Here is a 19,783-nt window from a genome sequence, read left to right as displayed (position 1 = left end):
CTAGCGTTTTGCTAGTTCGAACTAGCAAGTCCACATTGAGTGGACTCTGAACAGGGCTTAAGGATGGCCGGAAGCAGTGCCGGCAGGGCATAAAAGGAGGACTTAGAGCATGGAGATGCTGTCTCAGGCTAGCCGAGGGCTGCGCTTAAAGGGTCCCGACCCCCACCCCGGACACACAGTTCTAAGGGGTGCCCCGCTTGCAAAGAAGTTCTGGCTTGGAGTGCCCTGAGTGCCCACACTGGTCACATCACACCACTCGGCCATCAGCCCGGCTGCACTTGCCGCAGGCTGCCATCTGGGGAGAGGGAGTAATTGGGGGGCTGCAGGAGAGCTTCCACCCCCAGAAGCCCGCAGAGCCAGCCCAGTCCTCCCCATCGGGGGCTCGTACCCCATTCCTCCCTCACCTCCTTCCACTTACCCTTCCTTAGCCCCCCTTCTTATTGATGTACAAAATAAAGATAACGTTTCTTCCAACATTGACTCTGTCTTTATTGAAAAAAAACTGGGGGAGACTGGGAAAAGGAGGTGGGAGAGGGGAAGAGAAAGGCTGGGAGAGGGGAGGGCAACTAACATGATCAGGGGTTGGGAACAGGTCCCAGATGAAGAAAGGCTACAGAGACTGGGACTGTTCAGCTTAGAAAAGAGGAGACGGAGGGGGGACAGGATAGAGGTCTCTAAAAGCAGGGGTTGGGTGGAGAGGGTGCATTCAGAAAAGTTCTTCCTGAGTTCCCATAAAGAAGGACTAGAGGACACCAAAGGAAAGGAATGGGTAGCAGGCTTCAAACTAGTAAGAGAAAGTTGTTCTTCTTCACAAAGCAAATAGTATACCTGTGGAACTCCTTGCTGCAGGAGGCTGTGAAGGCTAGAACTAGAACAGAGTTTAAAGGGAAGTGAGATAAAGTGATGGAGGTTGGGTCCATGGAGTCCTATTAGCCAGAGGGTAGGAGTGGTGTCCCTGCCCAAAGTTTGTGGAAGGCTGGAGAGGGATGGCACGAGACAAATGGCTTGGTCATTGTCTTTGGTCCATCCCCTCCAGGGTCCCTAGGGTTGGCCGCTGTTGGCAGACAGGCTACTGGGCTAGATGGACCTTTGGTCTGACCCAGTACGGCCATTGTAAGCTCAGGGCTCAGGGTCGGGGGTCTCAGTGGACCCCCTTGATTTTCATGCACACCTGGTCCTGGGTGGCCAGGCTGGCAGCTCTCCTGCCCTAGACGGCCACTTTCCTGTGCCTAGTGTAGAGATCGTGGACGAGGTCCACGATGTCCGCACTAGCCCAGGAAGGTGCCCGCCTCTTGCGGTCCAGGGCAAGCTCCCGGGAGCCGCCAGCCTGGTCCCGGCAAGAGGGGGTGGGCTGGGGGGCATCGGGTGGGTGGCTCTGTGCCGTGCCAGGTGCAGGGTCTGCTAGCTGGGTGCTGGCAGGCTTGCACCTGGCACGGGCACCGTAGCCAGCCCGTGCCCCTTTAAGGGGTCCGGGGCCGGGAGGGGGGCATAGAGTTTCCCTGGTGTTGGCCAGAGTGGCCACCAGGGAAACCTGGGGAGGGCTAGCCTCCCACTAGTTCGAACTAAAGGGCTACACAGCCCTTAGTTCGAACTAGCTAGTTCGAACTAGGCGTTAGTCCTCGTAAAATGAGGTTTACCTAGTTCGAACTAAGCGCTCCGCCAGTTCGATTCAAATTCGAACTAGCGGAGTGCTAGTGTAGCACCTATTAAAGTTAGTTCGAACTAACGTCCGTTAGTTCGAACTAACTTTGTAGTGTAGACATACCCTGAGGTAGTAAAGTTTGCAAATGATACCAAACTGTTTAGGATAGTCAAGACAGAAGCAGACTGTGAGCGACTCCAAGAAGATCTCACCAAACCGAGTGATTGGGCAACAAAATGGCAAATGAAATTTAATGTGGATAAGTGTAAAGTAATGCACATCGGGAGAAATAACCCCAACTATACGTACAGTACGATGGGGGCTGATTTGGCTACGACAAATCAGGAAAGAGATCTTGGAGTTGTCGTGGACAGTTCTCTGAAAACTTCCACACAGTGTGCAGCAGCGGTCAAAAAGGTAAATAGGATGCTAGGAATTATTAGGAAAGGGATAGAAAATAGGACCCAGAATATCTTACTGCCCCTGTATAAAACTATGGTACGCCCACATCTTGAATACTGTGTACAGATGTGGTCTCCTCACCTCAAAAAAGATATTTTGGCCTTGGAAAGGATTCAGAAAAGGGCAACTAAAATGATTAGGGGTTTGGAATGGGTCCCATATGAGGAGAGGTTAAAGAGATTGGGACTTTTCAGTTTAGAAAAGAGGAGACTGAGGGGGGGGATATGATAGAGGTCTATAAAATCAAGAGTGGTGTGGAGAGGGCGAATAAAGAAAAGTTATTTATTAGTTCCCATAATAGAAGAACTAGAGGACACCAAATTAAGTTAATGGGTAGCAGGTTTAAAACTAATAAAAGAAAGTTCTTCTTCACACAGCGTGTAGTCAACCTGTGGAACTCCTTGCCAGAGGAGGCTGAGAAGGCTAGAACTATAATAGAGTTTAAAGAGAAGCTAGATAATTTCATGGAGGTTAGGTCCATAAAAGGCTATTAGCCAGGGGATAAAATGGTGTCGTTGGCTTCTGTCTGTCAGAGGCTGGAGAAGGATGGCAGGAGACAAATCGCTTGATCATTGTCTTCGGTCCATCCTCACTGGGGCACCTGGTGCTGGCCACTGTCAGATGACAGGATACTGGGCTAGATGGACCTTTCGTCTGACCCAGTACGGCCGTTCTTATGTTCTTATTTATTAAACACCTACTCCTCTATCCATTCTGCACATCCCTCTATTCTGCACACACTCACACACATCCCATCATGCTCAAAGGGAACTCAGCTGTCATGTTCACCAGCCCAACCCCATGGGAATTAGAGGAAAAATACATACGCCCAAGAAGGATGAGGTTTTCTGAGCATTAAGTGGAAGCTTCACGTTCCTCTGTCTTAGCTATTATTTCTGTCTCCATTTTGGGGGGCAAAAAACTCCCAGGATGTGTCTAGACTACATGGCTCCGTCGATGGAGCCATGTAAAGTAGTTTACCTGACACAGTCAATGAAGCAGGGATTAAATAATCCCTGCTTCATTAAAATAAAAATGGCCACCGCACTGTGCTGACAATCAGCTGATCCAGCACAGTGCGGCAGTCTAGACGCAGATCGGTCAACAAAGGAAGCGTTTCATGAGGCATAAGGGAGCGGTTGATAAAGGCTTCCCTTGTCGACCGATCCGCATCTAGACTGCCACGCTGTGCCGGATCAGCTGATTGTCGGCAAAGCGCGGTAGCAATTTTAATTTTAATGACGCGGGGATTATTTAAATCCCTGCTTCAATGACTGTGTCGGGTAAACTACTTTACATGGCTCCGTCGATGGAGCCATGTAGTCTAGACACACCTCCAGTGTTCCAACTCTTCAAGTAATTGACTTCCACATGGGCCCTACGAATTTCCTAACACCCCTTTGGTTCTCTCTCAGGGTACGTCTACACTACAAAGAAAAGTCGGAAAAAGATACGCAGCAATTTGTGTATCTTTTTCCACTTTTCTTCCGAAAGAGGCTTTTCTGACTTTTGGGCTGTCTGCACAGGGCTAAATGTTGGGTAAAAGCCTCTTTTGGAACATATCTTCTTCCTCGTAGAATGAGGCTTACAGGGATGCCAATAATGCTTCTGCTTTTCCAAAAAATTTTTTGGAAAAGCAGACAAGTTCCTTGGATGCTGCAGAGCTTTTCCGGGATACCAGAGGTATCCCAGAAAAGCTCTACAGTGTAGACATAGTCTCAGTATGTGATATGCTGCTACCTCTGGTTCCTCCTGTGGTGGCTTTTGCTCCTCTCATCCCATCTTCAGGTACAGCAATGCTGCCCTCTACTCAACCAGCACAGCCTTGAAGTATGTCTGGGTCTGCTGCCCGAAGGGAAACTTCACCCCAGTGGGAACTGTTTTACCATGATGAATGTTTTTCTATGGAGGTCAAATATTCTCCAGGCAGTCTTCCTGTCGGTCAAAAACTGGGCCATTCTGGGTATGGGAAGGCTGAAGCACAGGGTACAGCTAGCCATTGCCTGAAGATGCTGCTGGTGCTGCTTCCTGAAAATTCCCTTGTTATGTGGGAGCCACACAATGTGGGGTTAGGTGTCAGATGAGGAAGGCAGCCACATGACGTGGGATGGAGCTAGAAGGGGAAGCAGCAGCCACCTCTAGAGGAGATGGAAGTAGGAGCAATAGATTGAGGGCAAGAGCAAACAGGTGGGCAACAGCTGCAAATGAGGCTTATATGGGGAGTGCTCATTCCAGAGGCCTTCTACCCATTCCCAGGGTAATGGGAAGAAGGACCTGATTTCAATGGGAGTTACATGCCCAACAAGTGAATGTTTGTAAATTACATTTGGGGTACGTCTAAACTACATGCCTCCGTCGACGGAGGCATGTAGATTAGCCAGATCGGCAGAGGGAAATGAAGCCACGATTAAAATAATTGCGGCTTCATTTAAATTTAAATGGCTGTCCCGCTCTGCCGATCAGCTGTTTGTCGGCAGATCAGGGCAGTCTGGACGCGCCGCGCTGACAAAGAAGCCTTTCTTGATCGGCACAGGTATGCCTCGTGAAACCAGGTTTACCTGTGCCGATCAAGAAAGGCTTCTTTGTCGGCGCGGCGCGTCCAGACTGCCCTGATCTGCCGACAAACAGCTGATCGGCAGAGCAGGGCAGCCATTTAAATTTAAATGAAGCCGCGATTATTTTAATCGCGGCTTCATTTCCCTCTGCCGATCTGGCTAATCTACATGCCTCCGTCGACGGAGGCATGTAGTCTAGACACACCCTTGGTGCTTATCTGTGTCGCTCGGCATCTAAATACTTTTATATACTTTAACATGACTCTCCCTAGGCCTCAGTTCCCCTTTTTGGTAAAATGGGACTCTGTGGATATATTGTTATAGCATGTTAGATCCCCAGTCTTAGACCACAATCACATTGTGTTAGGTGCAGAACAAACACAGAACAAAAGATGGGTCCTGCCCCAAAGAGCTTGCAGTCTCGATATAAAATAATGGATGGTGACACAGATTGATAGGCGAAATACAGGACAATGAGACAAATATTGGTCAGCCTGTCAGGCTGAGGTCCCACTGCACGAGAGGCCTAACAACTGTCAAAGTTTTGTTGGCTTATGGCAGAGGAGAGTTTTAAGAGGAGTTTGATGGAAAACAGAGAGTTAGTTTATGGCTGTTTATAGGGAGCTCCTCCCAAATGTGATGAGAGCAACATGGGAGAAAATAGGAAGGTGTTTGGAAAATTTAACAAGTGGACAATGGAGGTTGGCATTCTGGACTGGTTGGAGGTAAGGATGTTAAAGATCGGTTATTTGGTTAATTGTATAGTCAATAGAATTTGTATTGACTATATGATTAGCTGCAGTGGAGGTAGCTCTCGGAGCCAGCATGAACCAGGACCAAGCAGTCCTGGCTCGTGCCGGCTCTGCATCGCTGCGGCTCTTGTTTGAAATGTAGTAAGAGTCACCAGGCTCTTACTTCATTTAAAATGCAGAGGTATAGCAGTCCTGGACCAGCATGAGTCAGGACTCCTCGGTCCCAGCTTGTGCCGGGTCCAGCAGCCCCTTCCTGCTGCCAGCCTGGGCCACTGTGAATGGGGCTGCTTGGTGGCAGTAGCCCTTGTCTTTGGCAGGGTGCCCAGCTCCCCGCTGGGACTCCAACAGATGGGGTGCTACCAGAGCAGCCTCTTTTATCCTTCCCTTCCTCCCATTGCCTCTTAGAGGCAGCAGAGAGGGGCAGGTGGCACCATGGAGATGGAGAACCAGCTTTTAAACCGGTTTCCCCCAGCACCCACTCCTGTTTCCTGTTCCCTCCCTTTCTGCAGCAAGGGGGGGAGTAGTCAAGTACTCCACTCAACTACCCGATAAGCTATGCTTATTGGGTTGTTGAATAGTTGACTATTCACTTACATCCCTAGTTGGAGCCAGGATCCAACCTTTCAGTTACGAGAGAGAATTCCTTAATTCCGAGGGTGTTGGGAAGATGAATGCATGAATGTTTGAGAAGTGCTTGCACACCACAGTGATGGGACTCATATGAACACATAAATGAACAAACAGCAAGCTTAACTTGAAGTATCTCTAGATAGCCTGATTGCTGGGCTCTTCTCATCCTGGATCTTGGGCACCTTGCCATTCTTGTTGTGGTAGATAACCAGCTGAGCTCTGGCTTTGGCAGCTTGTGGGAAGGGACTTAACTACTTATTTTTTAAAATGAATTATTGGGCCTGAGTCTGATCTTTCTGCCTGGTAGTAACCTCATTGAAAACATATTGACAGGGTTAATCAAGCCTTTGACTTCCCTTTGCCTGGAATTTGAGGAAAGGTTCCTTTGGCCAATCTAAGAAATGGAGGAGATATTATATTTGATGAAAGGGGAAGGTGGATTTTCAAAGAAATAAAATTTCAGACAAAATGAGTTTGTTTTTTTTTAAACACCTTATGAGATCCCTCAATCCCTATCCAATATTTTTTACCAGCTGTTACTGGTAGGACGTCTCTGTTACATACTTTTATTTGGTATCAGTGAGAGGGAAAATTCGTGTTGGATAACTGCAGGCTACAAAAAATTCAGACCTAGAAACAAAAAACCATTTCACATGAAATGGTTAGTACTTTTAAAATACCTTATGTCCTTCATCCCTGACATTTATAGGAAACTTTTTCTTTCACTATTTCTTGTCATTTCTGCTTAGATGGGAAATATGAGGCATCTACAATAACTTCATTTTAAACTAATTATGCAAATACAACATAATATAAGTTGCATTTAGAAAAAGCCAATTCTTATGTAAGATCAGTTTATACATAGTTAATAAAGATCACAGAAAACTACTTTCACAGAAGTGTAATAACTCTCTATAGATCATGAATAATCATGTTGTTTTTCTTTATATGTCTGTGGGGTTTTAAAATTTATTTTGCTTACTCTAGCTGGTTGAATTATGTGTTGCAGATAATGAACCAAATTTGGAGATGATTAATACTCTAGCCAGAAGCAAGTGTAGGAGAGAACTATAGTGTGAAAAAAGAAGAAGAGGAAAATAAGGTTAAGGAAAAACATGAGAAGAAAAAGACAAGAGAAGAGACAAAGAAAATGTATCACATAGGGAAAGAGAACTCTTGTCAGTCTCTACTTCCAGATGTTAACAATCCAAGCACTGAGCAAGATTCTCTTGAGCCATGCAGATAGTAATATTAAAGTCGGGTCTCTGGATCCATACTGTTGTAATCTTGAATATAACACCACTTGATAACATATATTCAGCTAGTAACATTTAAAAAGTTGAATGTGAAGAAAAGATGTTACTTGGGAATCTGGAAGAAGAGAAAAGTTTATAGATTCTTCTTGTTGTTTGTAACCTAGAACACTAGAGGACAGCACTAAAATATTTCATAAGTGTTTATTATTGATTACAAGGTTCATAATGAATATAGTAAATGCAGGTTTTGTTGGTAAAGAATAACACATGAAATGTTGATCTCACTGTGTAAAGTGAAAGGGAGAATGAAAAGTTTTGAACACAGGTAAGAAAAATAACATTTTTTCTCTCCATTTTTATACAGACTATGCTTTGAAAAGGCCTTCAGAATGGTTTCATACATTCTACAATAGATTATAAGTTCCATATATTCTATATGTGACAAATTTTCAGGAAAGATTTTGATATGAAATTTGTATCCGGTTATATTGGAACAAAATAAAATTAAGTGTATTATACTAATAATTAATGTGAACACTGAAAATCTGCTGAAATTGTTACATAAAGTGACACTGCCTCTTTAAAAAAACTTCACAAGCTCTTCTGTTCTGTTTTGCAGGCACTCTAGAACGGCATGAAACAAATGAAATGGCGAAAGCAATTCTTACTTCCTGTGAAGATTCAGAGTGTTTAGTGACTGATTTTACACTTCCATTCTCTCCAGATACACAAAAGCATAAAAATGCAGGGTTCAAATCCTCCAGTTCTTACAAACTTGGCACACTGTCTCACAATCTTACCCACACAGAAAAGTCTTCAGATAAGGTAAGAGTGAATGATTAGACTATTATTTGGTGGAAATGAATAGTGGTCTAGATGACTGTGCCATATCATAATCTATCTCTTTGTGGGAAGGGACCAGGAAACTGAAGATTTGTTGCAGAGTTGCCTTTATATTGATTGCTCTAGTGAAGACTGAAGAGGAGGAGGTGGAGGCAGCATTTGCCCTAACTCACAGAACAGATAAGGGTGAGACCCACTTTAGCTATGGGGAAAGACCACAGAGGGCCAGAGCATTTGTTTAGAGGCCTAGTGCCTCTGAACATACCTATCCATACCTCCCTCACATCCTGACAGAATGACTCATTCTAGAGAACAGTCCTAAAAGACACCTAGAAAGGGGTGTTTTGGAATAAATGACAATCTATGGGAGCGGAACTCTAGTGTGAGAGCTGTGCTGTCCTGTAGTGTTCCTCAATAGTGGGCAAGAAGAGGAAAACATAAGATATGGAAAACAGACAGCAAAATAGTCTCTGTACTTGTACTGAACTTCCTTTCTTCACTGCTTCCAGTGCCTGAAAATCTTTTGTCTCCATAACTAGGGAACTCTGCCTGAGAGAGGACAGTAGAATCAGGCTCTATATCATTAATTTTTTTTAACTTTTTATTTAATGTACATATAATTTTAAATACATTTCAGTTTAGACTGGTGCCTGATACTCTCATTGTATTCATCTTTGACCTTTGACTGACCTCAGTCTGATGTCTAAAGTTCTTTTGGTGCCATTTGCTGAAAAGTCTTATTAGAGCATAATCCTGCTGAGCATCTTGCAGGGCAGATGGTGCACTAGTAGGCCATTGACACAGAATCTGATTCTCACCATTACATTATCAGAAAGAATGGCTTTTTTCCTACTTTTTTTTACAATAATCAAAATGGAAACAAGTAGTATTAGAGTTAACTGTGAAGATGGATGTATTTTAACTTTAAAACTTAGTACATTTAAATTAGTAGTCATAAGAAAAAACTATTCAGCCTTAGATAAAAGAGAGTGATTTTGAGCTGATTATGAAATGGGTATCTTAAGTAGCACGTTGTGCTTGATTGTAATGCATGATAATTTGATAGCTTTATTATTCAGAGCTGGTAGAGGTGAATAATACAGTAGTTATACAAACATGTTTCTTATGAGTTCTGTATGTTCCATTTTTTCCCACTTTATTTTTTATGGTCAGTAATTGATTACATTTCTGTGGTCCCCTTCTAAATCTGTTATTGAAAAGGAAATTATTGATGATTTCTCCCAAGTCTGCCAAAAAGCTTGTTATGTATTGTTTGTTCCTGATGCATATTAAATGTAGACATCTTGACTGGGATTTTCCCTCTGAGATTCACAATTGGAAGGGACTCCCCACCTATGAAAACCTCTCACTGAACAAAAAAAGAAGGGTGTCTCATCCCTTCTGAAACACTTCTACCATTCCTTCAGACAGCACAAACAGAGGATGGTCTGCAGATCTGATTTGGGAAGTTCTGAAGACTACATGGGGCTGGGTGTGGGATGGGTACACTTGAAGGCAGACATGACCAAGGAGATTCCCTAGTAATGTTGCTCTAGAAGGCTACTGAGAATCACAGGGAGCCTTATTGCTGGCTCTCCTGGGGGATCGAAACCCACTCGATTTGGCGCAAGACCAATGTATTTTCAGTGTTGGGGAAGACCACGCCCAAACAATGGGATGATTCAGAGAATCACCGTGAGGACACTGTCAAAATGTTTCCTCAGAGAGATCCTCCTCTTTTAGATGATGGTCTGGCTCCCATCTCTAAAATAATTACTTGTTATAAAATATTTCAGATTTTTAATAATACGCTTTTTTTTTTTTTACCAGCAAACAGTGAATAGGACCTATTCTGTTTTCACCTTTCCCTACAATACTTTTCATTATCAGTATTACAGTTTACCTTTTTCCTCCATCTTTTGGCATTCAGATGTGTGAGAGATGCTTCAAAAGATGGGTATGAAGAATCATGAAAAGTGGAAAAACAGGAATCCACTCTTGTTATCCTTATTCTTGCAAGTAAATTCCGGCTTCATACAAAGAGACTATTCACATTAGAAAAGCAAGCAGGATTTGGCCCTGACTTTGTGTTTTAAAGATTGTAGTACATTGTATTATTAATACTATCTGAGAAAAAGTGCCTGCCAGTTAATGAATGCCCATTTACCCCATGCTATGAAAAAGAAAAAAAATCCTCATATCATAATGTGACTTCAAAGACTTTCTTGTATCAAAACATTTGACTTCATGTAAATCACAGATACAAAAGAAGAATGCTTTGATTTCATGGTGCTTTGGCCATTTTAATTCTTTTATTGTACTGCACGTGCCAGTGGGAGTACCAATAACAGAAGGGTGTGACAAATGCAGTTAACACAAAATCCATATTAATGTTGTCAAATTCCCTTGATGTATTTAAACAGATTTTAATTATTTTCAACGTCAAAAGGCATGAAATATATAGCTTAATAGTTCTTCAAAGAAAGCTTTACTTAATGTGTGAATGTAAAACCCTAATAAAAATGAAACTTTTATATTGGCCTTAGTCATTGACATAGGGTATTCATCAAGTCAGCAATTTGTGTGGCAAAGTGCCATTTGAATAGTGTATTGTTAGAATACTTATGGTCCACTTGACAAGGGCTCTTGCTGTAAATAGTGCAATTTGACTCCAGCTGTTAAAGAGTGGCTTTGACAGCAGCCAAATAGAATGGAGATGCTTTACTGCACCGCAGAAAAATCAATATTGGGCTCTTGTTCATAGTAACCTGCTTTTTTATTTTCTGCAGATTTATACAAGACTATCTAGAGTTTATAGGTGGAAGTTTAACTATTATTTTAAAAGTGGCATTTTTTTAGTTTCAGATTAATCCTGGCAATAAAGGATATAAGTGTAGCATTTTAGTACACAGTATGATAGTGTTTCTAACACTGGTACGTATTTAGTCACTATTATAATACCATATTATTTGGACTCTCCTGCTTATATAAATGAATATTAGGATGTAGGGACATAAGTTACATAACTATTCTTTCTATAACACAATCTTTCATTTCTGCTTATATTTTGCTATCTACCACCCTCAGGATTCTTCCTGTCAGTTCTCCTATCGTACCTTTTTAATATAGATTTCTTTGTTGTGGTGCCCATGGCAACACCATAGATGTTGACAATATGTAGTGCCATTGCAGATTTTCCTAAAGCAGACTCTTACTGGTGCTGAACAGTTTTCTAGCAGTATTCAGTGACATAAGGTTGCTATGATACCTGACTTGTAGCAGTAGGTATTGAATCTCTGGTTTTAATTACAGTAGACTCTCTACACAAGACTTCCTCATTGTGGTTTTGAACTTTTGTTTTGCTTTTTATTCACAGTTATTATTTGAAATATGGAACTGTGTGAAAAGCTTGAAAAAATTAATAATACTTCACGTGGTCATATAAATATTTCCCTTTTCCATAAAAAGTAGATGTTCCTAAGATTTTTTTTTTTTTTGGTGTTTCAGGAACCATTACAGTTAGCACCTCTGTTTATTGTGATAATGCAACCATTTTGACAATTTATATGTCTTTTTTAGTTATTTAAGAAGCTCTGATTAGAACTTCTTAGAGATGAACACAGTGAGGAGGACAAGTTAGCTTTGCAAAGTTTGAAAAATAAACCAAATTAATCCTTAGTGTAATTGTATTATGTCCTTGGTTAATTGAATTACACCTGGTGTGAATTGACCCATTTTCAGTAATTTAAGATAAACTTGTGCATTTCTACAGACATAATAGAGACACAAGGATGCAGAGAAAACTGTATTCAGGAGTCTGTATGTGCACATACATATACACACATAAACATTTTGAACATGCTTAGCACTTTATATCTTTTCACTTAAAGATTTTGAAAAAAATGTTGCTCTTCCATTGCTGACAAGGCATGCAAGGCTGAATAAGCATTATGAAGAGCTCAATGAAAATATCACAATTTCCTTTACAAACATAAATTTGCTCAGGGTATGTCTAAACTACACCCCTCTGTCGGCAGGGGGATGGAAATTAGATGTATCGAAAGTGCAAATGATGCCGGGATTTAAATATCCATTTGCATAATGGCGACTGCCGCTTTTTTTCAAAATGGGACTTTTCGGAAAAAAACCCCGGCAGTTTAGATGGGGCAAAAAATGAGGAGTACAGGATCTTTCGAAACAGGGCATTTCTGTCGAAAATGCCACATCTAAACTTCCAGGTTTTTTCGAAAAGCCCGTTTTGAAAAAAAGCAGTGGCCGCCATTATGCAAATGAAGCGCGGGATATTTAAATCCTGGCTTCATTTGCACTTTTGATACGTCTGATTTACAGCCCTCTGCCGACAACGGGGTGTAGTTTAGATGTACCCTCTGTGACCACTAGAGATTATTTTGGTTCCATGTTGTTGTTGTTGTTGTTATTATTATAATAACCAGAACTAGAGCTGTTAAGTTGCAACCTATTGAGAAAGAAGCCTTTAGACGCTATAAATGGCCATAACTAATATTGTTTGTTCCTGAGACTTTTCTTTAATACATTTCTGTATTAATTTGTATATACGTACTTAAAGAACTACAACACTGTAATTTATGTTCCTAAATACATATCTCCTGTATTAGAGTGGTAGGGGAAGCCAAACTTTGCTTTTCTTATACTTGTACAAAATTTAAAAAGAGACAGATATTCCACAGACCGTTGAATTAATATGTAATCATAGCATCAAAATTGTTATCTCTGCAATTGCTTTTATTTTCACTACCCATATACTTTGACTACACATTGAGGGTATGTCTACACTACAAAGTTAATTCGAACTAACGGACGTTAGTTCGAATTAACTTTGATAGGCGCTACACTAGCACTCCGCTAGTTCGAACTTAATTCGAACTAGCGGAGCGCTTAGTTCGAACTAGGTAAACCTCATTTTACGAGGACTAAGCCTAGTTCGGACTTACTAGTTCGAATTAAGGGGTGTGTAGCCCCTTAATTCGAACTAGTGGGAGGCTAGCCCTCCCCACCTTTCCCTGGTGGCTACTCTGGCCAACACCAGGGAAACTCTATTGCCCCCCTCCTGGCCCCGGACTCCTTAAAGGGGTACAGGCTGGCTACGGTGCCCGTGCCAGGTGCAAGCCTGCCAGCACCCAGCTAGCAGACCCTGCACCTGGCACGGCTCGAGCCAGCCATCCGATGCCCCCCCTCTTCCCGGGACCAGACTGGCGGCTCCCAGAAGCTTGCCCGGGACCACAAGAGGCGGGCACCCACATGGGCTAGTACAGACATCGTGGACCTTGTCCACGACCTCTGCACTAGGCACAGGAAAGTGGCCGTCTAGGGCAGGAGAGCTGCCAGCCTGGCCACCCAGGAGCAGGTGTGCATGAAAATCAAGGTGGTCCACTGAGACCCCCGACCCTGAGCCCTGAGCTTACAATGGCCATACTGGGTCAGACCAAAGGTCCATCTAGCCCAGTAGCCTGTTTGCCAACAGCGGCCAACCCTAGGGACCCTGGAGGGGATGGACCGAAGACAGTGACCAAGCCATTTGTCTCGTGCCATCCCTCTCCAGCCTTCCACAAACTTTGGGCAGGGACACCACTCCTACCCCCTGGCTAATACCACTCCATGGACCCAACCTCCATCACTTTATCTCACTTCTCTTTAAACGCTGTTCTAGTTCTAGCCTTCATAGCCTCCTGCAGCAAGGAGTTCCACGGGTTGACTCTTTGCTTTGTGAAGAACAACTTTCTGTTACTAGTTTGAAGCCTGCTACCCATTCCTTTCCTTTGGTGTCCTCTAGTCCTTCTATTATGGGAACTAATGAAGAACTTTTTATGCATCCTCTCCACCCCACTCATGCTTTTATAGACATCTATCCTATCCCCCCTCAGCCTCCTCTTTTCTAAGCTGAGAAGTCCCAGTCTCTTTAGCCTCTCTTCATATGGGACCTGTTCCAAACCTCTGATCATTTTAGTTGCCCTCCCCTCTCCCACCCTCTCTCTTCCCCTCTCCCACATCCTTTTCCCAGTCTCCCCGAGTTTTGTTCAATAAAGAGAGATTCTATTTTTGACCACACGTTTTCTTTATTTTGTACATCAGGAAGGGAGTCTAGGGAAGGGTAAGTGGAAGGAGGTGAGGGAGGAATGGGGTACGAGCCCCTGATGGGGAGGACTGGGCTGGCTCTGCGGGCTTCTGGGGGTGGAAGCTCTCTTGCAGCCCCCCAATTGCTCCCTCTCCCCAGATGGCAGCCTGCGGCAAGTGCAGCCGGTCTGATGGCCGAGTGCTGTGATGTGCCCAGTGTGGGCACTCAGGGCACTCCAAGACAGGACTGCTTTGCAATCGGGGCACCCCTGAGAACTGTCTGTCCGGGGTGGGGGTCGGGTCCCTTTAAGCACAGCCCTCGGCTAGCCTGAGGCAGCAGCTCCACGCTCTAAGTGCTCATCTGATGCCCTGCCGGCACTGCTTCCGGCCATCCTTAAGCCCTGTTCAGGGTCCACTTAATGTGGACATGCTAGTTCGAATTAGCAAAACGCTAATTCGAACTAGTTTTTTATTCTGGATGCGTTAGTTCGAATTAGCGCTGTAGTGTAGACATACCCTCACACACAAAAAGTTCAGAATACAGAAGCATATTAGATTTTTTTTACAATATTTGAAGAGTTTCATGATAAAATTGCAAATTAACATTATAAGTAAGGTTAATAATGAATGCTCACAGTTTTTCATTAGGATAGTAAATACCCCAGTACACTTCAAACAGCAAGAGACAGGAATAACTTGGAAGAAAAAAACCCCAGATGTTGAGCTAGCTGGTTACTCCTGTTATTTAATTTCTAGCTCTGTTATTTGGAGAATGGCAGAGAGGTAGGGGGCACCTGGTCTTTGTGGCTCCCTTCAGAAAGCCCTGTGATCTTACAGTACACAGCCCCATGAGGTAGGAAGGAAGGGAACAACAAGGTTCTCCAGGACTGAAGCAGGTATCTTGGAAATCACAGAGAGCTGCTTCTCCAAGTACTCATACAACATAAATCACAATACTGTGAACCAGACATTGGAGAATAAGACCTTAGATATTTACTTAGCAAAGCTAGAGACCACTTATGTATTTTTGCAATATTCCTCTTAAATATTATATTGAAGAGTTATTTAAAATACCAAGATGTATATGCATCTGACGAAGTGGGTCTTTGCCCACGAAAGCTCATGCTCCAATACATTTGTTAGTCTGTAAGGTGCCACAGGATTTCTCATTGTTTATGCAGATTCAGACTAACACGGGTACCCCTCTGATACTTAAAATACCAAATGTACCTTGTGCTTTTTCTCACAAAGTCAGCTAACTTGATACTGGTTTAAAGTACCAAGAATGTTGTGGTGGCACTTTAAAAAAAAATTCATGGAAATAATTCTGATCATAGAATCATAGAAGATTAGGGATGGAAGAGATTTCAGTAGTCAGCCCTTGGAACCCAGACTGCTGTGCCTCCATCCTCACCCCAGCCCTCAGAGCCAAGCGGAGTGGCACTCCATCAGCAATTCAAAGGAGTCTGAGGCTCCGTTGCTTCAGAAATTCTGGGATCCTTTGAATTTCTTGTTCCTGGGGCAATTTCCCTCTTTGCCCCCCTTCTTCCCTGTTGGTGAGCCTGAGCAACCCCAATTAAATCATTCCACCTAGGGCTTTGTCAAGCCTGGCCTTAAAAACCTCTCAGGATGGAGATTCCACCACCTCGCTAGGTACCCCATTCCAGTAGTTCACAAACTTCCTAGTGAAATAGACCTCCCCACTGTGAGTTGAGGCCATTGCTTCTTGCTCTGTCATCTGCCACCACTGAGAATATCTTGGCTCTATACTCTTTGGAACTCCCCCTCATTGTTCTCTTCTGTAGACTAAACAACACCAGTTCCTTCAGCTTCTTCTCATAAGTCACGGGTCTCAGGTCCTTAATCATTTTTTCTCTCTGCTCTACTCCCTTTCAAGCTGTTTACATCCCTTCTGTTCTGGGTGGCCCAAAACTGGATGCAGTACTCTAGATATGGCCACACCAGTGCTGAATAAAGGGAAATAATCGGTTCCCTCCATCTCCTGGAAATTCTCCTACTAATGCAACCCAATATTCCATTGGTATTCTTGGCAAGAAGGCCACACTCTTGATTCATATCCAGCTTCTTGTCTACTGTAATCCCTAGATCCTTTTCTGCATGCTGCCATTTAGCCAGTCAGTCCCCAGCCTGTAGCAGTGCATGGGATTCTTCTGTCCTTAAGTGCAGGATTCTGCACCTGTCCTTGTTGAACATCGTTATATTTCTTTTTGCTCTATCTTCCATTTTGTCTAGGTAACTTTGGGCCCTATCCCACCCCTCCCCCTAGCTTAGTGTCCTCTGCGAACTTGCTGAGGGTGCAAACTATCCCTTCATCCTGATCATTAATGAAAATATTGAACACAACTGGCCTAGTACCACCTCCAGAGCACTCTGCTTGATACCAGCTGCCAATTAGACTTTGAGGTGTTGGTCACTACCCGTCGACCCTGATTATCTAGCCAGCTTTCTATCTACCTTGTAGTACATCCATCCAAGCCATAGTTCTTGCTGGCAAGAATACTGTGGGAGACCATATCAAAAGCTTTGCTAAAGTCCAGATATAACATGTCTACCACTTTCACCATATCCACAGAACCAGTTATCATAGAAGGCAAATAGTTTGACCAGGCATGACTTGCCCTTGGTGGATCCATGATGTCTGTTTTTGATCATCTTCCTCTCCTTGAAGTATTTCATAATGGATTACTTGAGGATCTGCTCCATGATTTTCCCAGGGATTGAGGTGAGGCTGACTGGTCTGTAGTTCCCCAGATTCTCCTCCTTTCCTTTTAAAAAAGATTAACATTTTCCTTTTTCCAGTCATCTAGGACCTCTCCTTGTTGCCACCAGTTTTCAAAGATAATGGCCAATGGCTTTGCAATTACATCAGTCAACTTTCTCAACACTGTTGGATGCATTTAGATCCAGCTCCGTTGACTTGTGCATGTCCAGCTTTTCTAAATAGTTCTTATCATGTTCTTTCACACTGAGGGCTACTCACTTCCTCTCCGTACTGTGCTACTTAATGCAGCAGTCTGGGAGCTGACCTTGTCTGTGAAGATCGAGGTTAAAAAAAAGCATTGAGTACTTCAGCTTTTTCCACATCATGTGTTACTTGGTTGCCTTCCCTATTCAGTAAGGGTGTGTCTAGACTACATGACTCCTTCGACGGAGGCATGTAGATTAGCCAGATCGGAAGAGGGAAATGAAGCCGCGATTAAAATAATCGCGGCTTCATTTAAATTTAAATGGCTGCCCCGATCTGCCGATCAGCTGTTTGTCGGCAGATCGGGGGAGTCTGGACGCGATGCCCCGACAAAGAAGCCTTTCTTCATCGACACAGGTAAGCCTCGTGAAACCAGGCTTACCTGTGTCGATGAAGAAAGGTTTCTTTGTCGGGGCATCGCGTCCAGACTCCCCCGATCTGCCGACAAACAGCTGATCGGCAGATCGGGGCAGCCATTTAAATTTAAATGAAGCCGCGATTATTTTAATCGCGGCTTCATTTCCCTCTTCCGATCTGGCTAATCTACATGCCTCCGTCGAAGGAGGCATGTAGTCTAGACACACCCTAAGAGTCCCACACTTTCCATGACCTTTTTGATGCTAGCATGACTGTAGAAACCCTTCTTGTGATCTTTCATATCTCTTACTAGCTGCAACACCAATTGTGCTTTGGCCTTCCAGATTACACACCTGCATGCTCGAGCAATATTTTAACTTCCTCCCTAGCCATGTGTCCATGTTTCCACTTCTTATAAACTTTGCTTTTCGTGTTGAAGATTGCCAACGATTTCTGTGTTGAACCAGATGGGTCACCTACAATATTTGCTATGTTTTATGCACATTAGAATGGTTTTATTCCTGCTCGCTTATGAGACTTATTTGAAATACTTCCTGATATCGTTGATAGTCCCTATAAAATAGCTTAGATCAAAATATAGTTAATGAAGTACCACTGTATGCAAGCAGATGCACTTTTCCATCATATATACTGTATGGGAATACTCTGTATGGCAAATCTTTCAATTACCAGGCTCTGTTGGAAACAACAGCTGTTAATATCGGAGTCTCCAATGACTATCAATATCCTTCTCTTTAAGTGTCTTGATAGTCAGACAATAGTGTGGTCGTCTCTGTTTAACAGAGGTGGATGTACTCTTTGGCCCAGTGGTTTATATTCTACCTTCTTGATGGTTGACAAAAATAAAACCTTTAATAACTTAGGGTTCCTGACCCCTTAAATACTTTTCTTGATTCATATTCAATTAGTCTAGGAAAAACATGCACACATTTATAGGTTAAGAAATTCTTGTGCCCCATTGTTCCTTATATCTATTCAAAACAAAAGAATTTTGGGTTTAGCAGAAGTAAGCCAATCATCTCTATGAAATTAAGTATTATTTTCTCTGGAAGTTCTACCTCCAGAACCCAGGTTTGAAAAGGCCCCTTACTTTGGACACCTTCATCTCTCATTAAAAACAAATACTACTCACTTGCTACCAGATGCCTGCTGTGATATAGTTAACTCTCATCATGTATGAAAAGAAAAATATTGCTAAACAGCTTTGTATGTCCAAATTTGTGTGGTTGTGCACTAAATGGTGACAATGCAAAAGGAGCATTTTGGGGACCCATATTCTTTGCGTTGCAATGATTTCCATTTCAGATTTGTTCAAATGGGAAACACACAGATATCTCTTCTAACTACTGGCACTGCAAACTTACCCTGGGTTTTGACAGTCTGACTTGGTTCTTTCCCAGAGCTTTTGTGGGATAAAAACCATTTAGGTGACTCTGTGTTCACATTCTGCCTTCATTGACATCTTTGCAGCTCTGTTAGCCATCAGTGGAATTACACAAGGGTAAGTTGGGTCATAATCTGAAGATATTGCATAGATGTAGCTTTGGACCTAGTTAGTAACTTCTTAGAGTAAAGTCACATTTTCATGATATGATTCTGAAGTCCTTATGTATGCAACATTTCCATTGTCTCAGTGGAAATTATATTCACAGGACTGGGTCCTTAAAATCGCTAATTGATTATGTGAAATATGTACTTGGAGGATCCAGAACAACATGTGTTATCCCATTGGAGCCCAGGTATCAGTCATATTGAGTTAACTCTGACAATATCAGTTTTTGTGAATCCTTTTCTGAGAAGTATGAACTCTTCAGTATTGTCATTTTTCTTCTAAAACCACCTTGACATAATCTCCACTAATTCAACGTTATTTTCCTAAATGTCTTAAACCAGAGTTTCTTAAACATGTTGAGACCACAGAACACCAAACAATAGTATTTTTTTATGCGGAACACCTAGGGTTGCCAGATGGTTTCTAAAATCAAAGCACTGGGGAAAATTTGTTGAGGGGAAAAAATAGCACCAGGGGAAGTAACCAGGGAGACCTCAGGCAGTCGGCTGAAATGCGGTCACGTCCCCTTTAATTGACGTATGTCCCAAGCAGGCTTCCGTCAGCCACCGAGAAAAGTGGAAAAACTTCCTTAAGTAGAAAATACCCTAGGAACACCTATGAGAATTTTCTTCAA

General features: G+C 42.9%; 1 protein-coding gene across 1 annotated transcript in view; it reads left to right on the top strand.

Moving 5' to 3' along the window:
* WDR72 (WD repeat domain 72) overlaps positions 1-19,783 on the top strand; it is a 218,731-nt gene that overhangs the window by 87,808 nt on the left and 111,140 nt on the right. The window contains exon 14 of the mRNA XM_014580591.3: positions 7,917-8,122. Within this exon, the coding sequence (XP_014436077.2) occupies positions 7,917-8,122 (206 nt within the window). The remainder of the gene's footprint in view (positions 1-7,916; positions 8,123-19,783) is intronic.

This window comes from Pelodiscus sinensis, chromosome 14 (assembly GCF_049634645.1).
Source record: "Pelodiscus sinensis isolate JC-2024 chromosome 14, ASM4963464v1, whole genome shotgun sequence".
In the NCBI taxonomy this organism is placed as follows: domain Eukaryota; kingdom Metazoa; phylum Chordata; order Testudines; family Trionychidae; genus Pelodiscus; species Pelodiscus sinensis.
Note: the sequence above shows the minus strand (reverse complement) of the source record. Positions and strands in the feature narration are given on the sequence as shown.